Here is a 4,642-nt window from a genome sequence, read left to right as displayed (position 1 = left end):
ACTGATCCGACTCCAAACACTGCAAGGTTTTTAAAGGTGCTTCTTCCCATAGTGTGCTAAAAACTAAATGCAATTAATGAAAACGTGGTACAGAGAAAGCTGTGGTTGCATAGTTCAGCATCTGTGCTGGTCTGCCTCCTTTCAGCAGGGCTCCATAAACATATTTTGTGTATGCTGTAGTGTCTCTTTGACTCAGCGTGCAAACAAATACACGTTATCTCAAGTCAGGATCAAGCGCTCACTTTACGTTTTTATTAAAATTGAACACAGGGAAGTATTCAAACACACTTCTGGTTGACAATGAAGCTCATGTATTTTTAGGATCGTCTGGTTTGACAGTATTCCAGAATATCAGTTAACACTTTTCAGTGTACATTCATCAGAACATGAAAGTGAGCAAGCGCTTTGTTATTCAGCCAACAACAACCAAGTCATCACCAACAAACTGGTAGGTTGGAACCTCCAGGTTATAGGGGGCAGGACCTTTCCTGATTCTGCCAGAGGCATCATAATGGGACCCATGGCAAGGGCAGTAATAACCACCAAAATCTCCAGAGTTAGCAATTGGTACACAACCGAGGTGAGTGCAGACTCCTACTAATATGACCCATTCTGGTTTCTGCACTCTGTCTAAATCATGCTGTGGATCTCTCAGCTTAGACACATCAACTTCAGCTTCCTGATTAATCTCTGCTTGGGTTCTGTGACGCACAAAGAGGGGTTTCCCCCTCCACTTGAAAGCCATGTTTTTGCCTTCCGGAATGTCAGATAGCTTGATCTCAATCTTGGACAATGCTAGCACGTCAGCAGAAGCACTGAGGCTGGAAATAAACTGGGTGACAGCATTCTTAGCAGTATAAGCAGTAGCTACACACGTCGTTGCAGTCACCAAGTAGGAAAACCCTTTTCTAGCTTCACTGCTGCTTTGAGAAGATGCTGTGGCATCTAGCACTTCTTCACGACGGTAGGCAGAGAAGTCAGGGACGGTGACATCATTGTGCACAAAGCGTACACTGGCAGGTGCTGCAAGAAAAATAACAGGAAATGGCAACTCTTTCCCTCAAAACACAGTATGATGCATTTTATATTTTCTAAATCACATTTCTTGAATGATGGGTGTGTTATTCCAGAGTCTTGGTAGCATTCCTCTAATACATTTCAATCTTACGTTGTAACGTAATACGTATTAGAAGGTATTTTTAGTAGATGAACAAGTGGGTTGTGAATCACTCCACTTCTTCTGTTGAAAAATTGTGAAACTGTAATCGTATGAAGCCTGATAAGGGTACAGAAAGACCTGCAAGAAGTTCTGGATTTAAAGTTATCTGTTGGTTTGGGGAATTTTTCTTCCAAATTTCAAGGCAAAAATGCTGCAGGATTTAACAGCTAGCTGACAGAAGACAGACATGCCTTCTGTTCTGGTGTTTCCTTGAAAAATAATGGTTTGAAGAAATTTATTTCCTTTGACTTAAGTAACCTCTATGCCTTTAACAATCTTAAGTATCTGGTTAAGCATTTTAAAGATTAAAAACGTAAGATGAGACAACCTCCTTATAGAACTTAAAACTAACATCAAAGCTAACTGCCCCAGGAAATAATTTTTAAACCTTTCAAACTGCAATCTCCTATTTGCCAGACATGTTTCACAGAAGGACTTAGAATTAAATTCAGTAAATATCCAGTTCACAAACTTTGTGAGATTCACACTTGAAGCCGATGTGCTAACCTGACAAAATGTGACTGCTAAATAAGAGTCCTTCCATTTGTTTCTCCAGCATAGGAAAGCTTCCTCCCTCAGCAAAAATCTAATGTGCCAAGGAAACGAAACACTAAGGACATGTGACTTGCCAAAATGTTAGTTGGCAAAAACTATTTAGTCTTAATTTTTTCTAGCAGTTGGCACAAGGTTAGTATAGGTTAGTAGAAAGCATTCTCTTAAGTACTCAAAATAACCCTTATTAAGAGATTTTTAAGCAATCTAATGGGGAAATATTTACATTTATTTACAATTAACTCAAGAAAAAGCAAGTATTTGCTCTTGGATTTTAACTGCAGAGAGATTAAACTGAAAATTCTGTGGGAGCACACTACTCATTTATTTCATGTGAAGACACATTTCTCATTTATTAACAAGCTAGTAAGCATTACAGTTAACCTACTTTGAAAATTCTCTGTCACACTTCCCATTGAATAATACTTATTTAAGCTATGAATAAGACTACATGTCAACTACATTAATTATAGGTCTGTAGAATTTACATCTGGATGTATCCTTTATAGCAGACGGTCAGGTGAAGAGTGTAGTTCTAAGCAGTATGGAGCATCTGTCACAAGGCACAGCCATCTCCAAGACTTACATAAATACCCTGTTTAACAGTAACATGCTAACTGCTGCTTCGTGCCCACCACCAGAGATAAGGAAGCTTATTTTCACTCCAGTAGATACGTCTTTCTTATCAGATGTGCTAATATAAAAAAGTCTTGAGGTTTAAATACACTCTTTTTTAATACTGAAATAGGATCCTAGTTCTAAATTACAGATTTTCACACATGCCTCAAAAAACAACCCAGCTTGTAGCACTGTCATCAAAGTGATTGTCATTTCCTGTGTTCCTGGGGAAAAAAAAAAGAAAAAAAAAAGGCACCAACGAACAGATAAATGTGCTTTAAAATATCACTGTTCAGCAATTACTTCAGATTTTAAGAATAACGCAGGGCTGCTGATGCAGAATATCAAAAATTAGAAACAGCCCTCTACTTCTACCCATTTTCTTTGTTTTTGGAGCAGGTAATATCATTTAAAATGGTACATACAGCGGGTATAAAAGACTCACTGTTTTGCAAGTAAAGTAACATTTCAGAAATGTTTCTAGTATTTCATACCAAGTCCACAATAATTGCAGATCCTTCGTTCCTCTAATGTGCCTGTAGGCCTAACACAGCTCACTGGGGTCAGGATGTGCACACACACTAAAGGCTGCTGCTTTTGGTGTGTGGGCAACATTACATACCTTAGTATATAAAGTACATAGCATTAGGCACAATCTTGAACCCTTGCCTAACTGGCTGCTGTCAGATACATCTCGAGGCCAGGAGCTGGGTGTCCCGCTTGGTGGATATCTGTAACCTTGTCAGCAAACCACTTTCATTGCAGTGAGAAAAGATGCAATGTGCAACTGATGAAAAGACGTAGATGTAGGAGTAAGGAGTTTGACAGTGTGTGCCCTGAGAGTGCCACTGTCCTTCTGCAAGAACTACTGAGTGACTTTATCTGGTGTATGCTGTCAGAACAGTGCACAAACCAGGGGGAGAAAACAGTGACTGTTCCAACAGTTCTTTCTTAGAGCCTCTTCTTATGCACCTGAAAAACACATCTGTCTTCAGACCTCTGGCTTACACCAGTTAAAAGGTAAGACTCACTGAATAATACAGAATTCTCCGGAATCTCACCAAACGCAGAACGAATCAAATGCCCGCCTAAGAGTCATCACAAAGAAGCAAGCCTTCAACGCTCTTAGCTGCACCCTCAGAAACGTGCGTTACCAGGGCGGCTGGGAGCACAGCACTGCGCGCAGGACGCAGCAAACCATACCGCCCGGCCCGAGCGGCGCCCGCGGGGACGGAAAGGGCGAGGGGGCACCGCCGCTCCCCGCCCAGCCCCGGGCCCGGCTCCCGCCCGCCGCATCCCCCCCCCCGGCTGCCACCCCCGGCCCGGCCCGCACCGTTGAGGCTGGCGCCGGCGACGAGATCCCGCCGGGCCGAGCGGCCGCTCATCGACTCCCGGCACAGCAGCGGCCGCTTCAGGTCCAGCACCACCTTCTCGGCCCGCAGCGCTGCCGGCGCCAGCGCCTTGAGCGGGCCGGGCACAGCGTGCGCCGCGGCCGACAGGTAGAGAGCGAAGGGCCCGGAGCGGGCGGCCACGGACAACATGGCGGGTGCGGGTGCGCCGGTCACCGCCGCGACCTTCCCGGCCGCTGCGGCTGCGTGATGACGTCACCCGCGGGAAGGTGGGCGCGCCGCCGTCGCTCAGCGATGACGTCACGACGCCGGCGCGGGGCGCGGCAAACAGACCCAGCCCTGAGGGCGGGGTGCCGGCTGTGACGCCGGGTTGGGTGGCTGGGTGGCTCTGGTGCTGCCTTCGGCGGCGGGGGACGTTGGCAGGCGTGTACTCAGTCACAGCGTTTTCCCTAACGCGGTTATTGCGTGCCCCCGTGTCAGGAACTGCGAGAATTAATCTGAAATTATTGCTCGAAGTACATCTCTCTCCACGTCCCAAATTGTCCTTGTAACGTGGGCTAGGATGCAACCACAGCAATCCCATTTCCACCTTCACTCGGGCTGCTTTCATTCAGCCGTACAGAGGCATGGGACGCTGCTGCTCCGCAGCACCCGCAGGCCTGCACAGACAGCTTAAAGAGACGAACACTTGGACTGCACTGAAAAGTAATCAGAAACAAAACAGTGCTGCTGTCAGCTTCTTTCCCCTTATGCCGGTACATGGCATCCTCCCGGTGAGTTAAAAGCAAACCCACTCCAAGGGCCGTGCTGGAGATGGGCATTGACCAGATGAGCCTTGGCAGCTGCGGGCTGTGCACACTGAGTATGGGTGTGACCGTGGTCTCCTTTTGCGACCTCCAGGGAA

General features: G+C 46.1%; 1 protein-coding gene across 1 annotated transcript; it reads right to left on the bottom strand.

Moving 5' to 3' along the window:
* Window positions 1-224: 224 nt before the first annotated feature.
* On the bottom strand, window positions 225-3,990 carry LOC136046595 (cytochrome b-c1 complex subunit Rieske, mitochondrial). Its single transcript, XM_065733203.1, has 2 exons — window positions 3,723-3,990; window positions 225-1,023 (listed from the first exon to the last, which is right to left on the bottom strand). The coding sequence occupies exons 1-2, from the start codon at window positions 3,928-3,930 to the stop codon at window positions 413-415; spliced, it is 819 nt and encodes a 272-aa protein (XP_065589275.1). The 5' UTR covers window positions 3,931-3,990; the 3' UTR covers window positions 225-412.
* Window positions 3,991-4,642: the final 652 nt, after the last annotated feature.

The sequence above is a fragment of the Cyrtonyx montezumae genome, unplaced genomic scaffold, assembly GCF_038088225.1.
Source record: "Cyrtonyx montezumae isolate F1298 unplaced genomic scaffold, pur_monq_1.0 scaffold_17, whole genome shotgun sequence".
NCBI classification, from domain to species: Eukaryota; Metazoa; Chordata; class Aves; order Galliformes; family Odontophoridae; genus Cyrtonyx; species Cyrtonyx montezumae.
The sequence above is the reverse complement of the archived record's forward strand: the minus strand, read 5'-3'. Positions and strand labels throughout refer to the sequence as shown.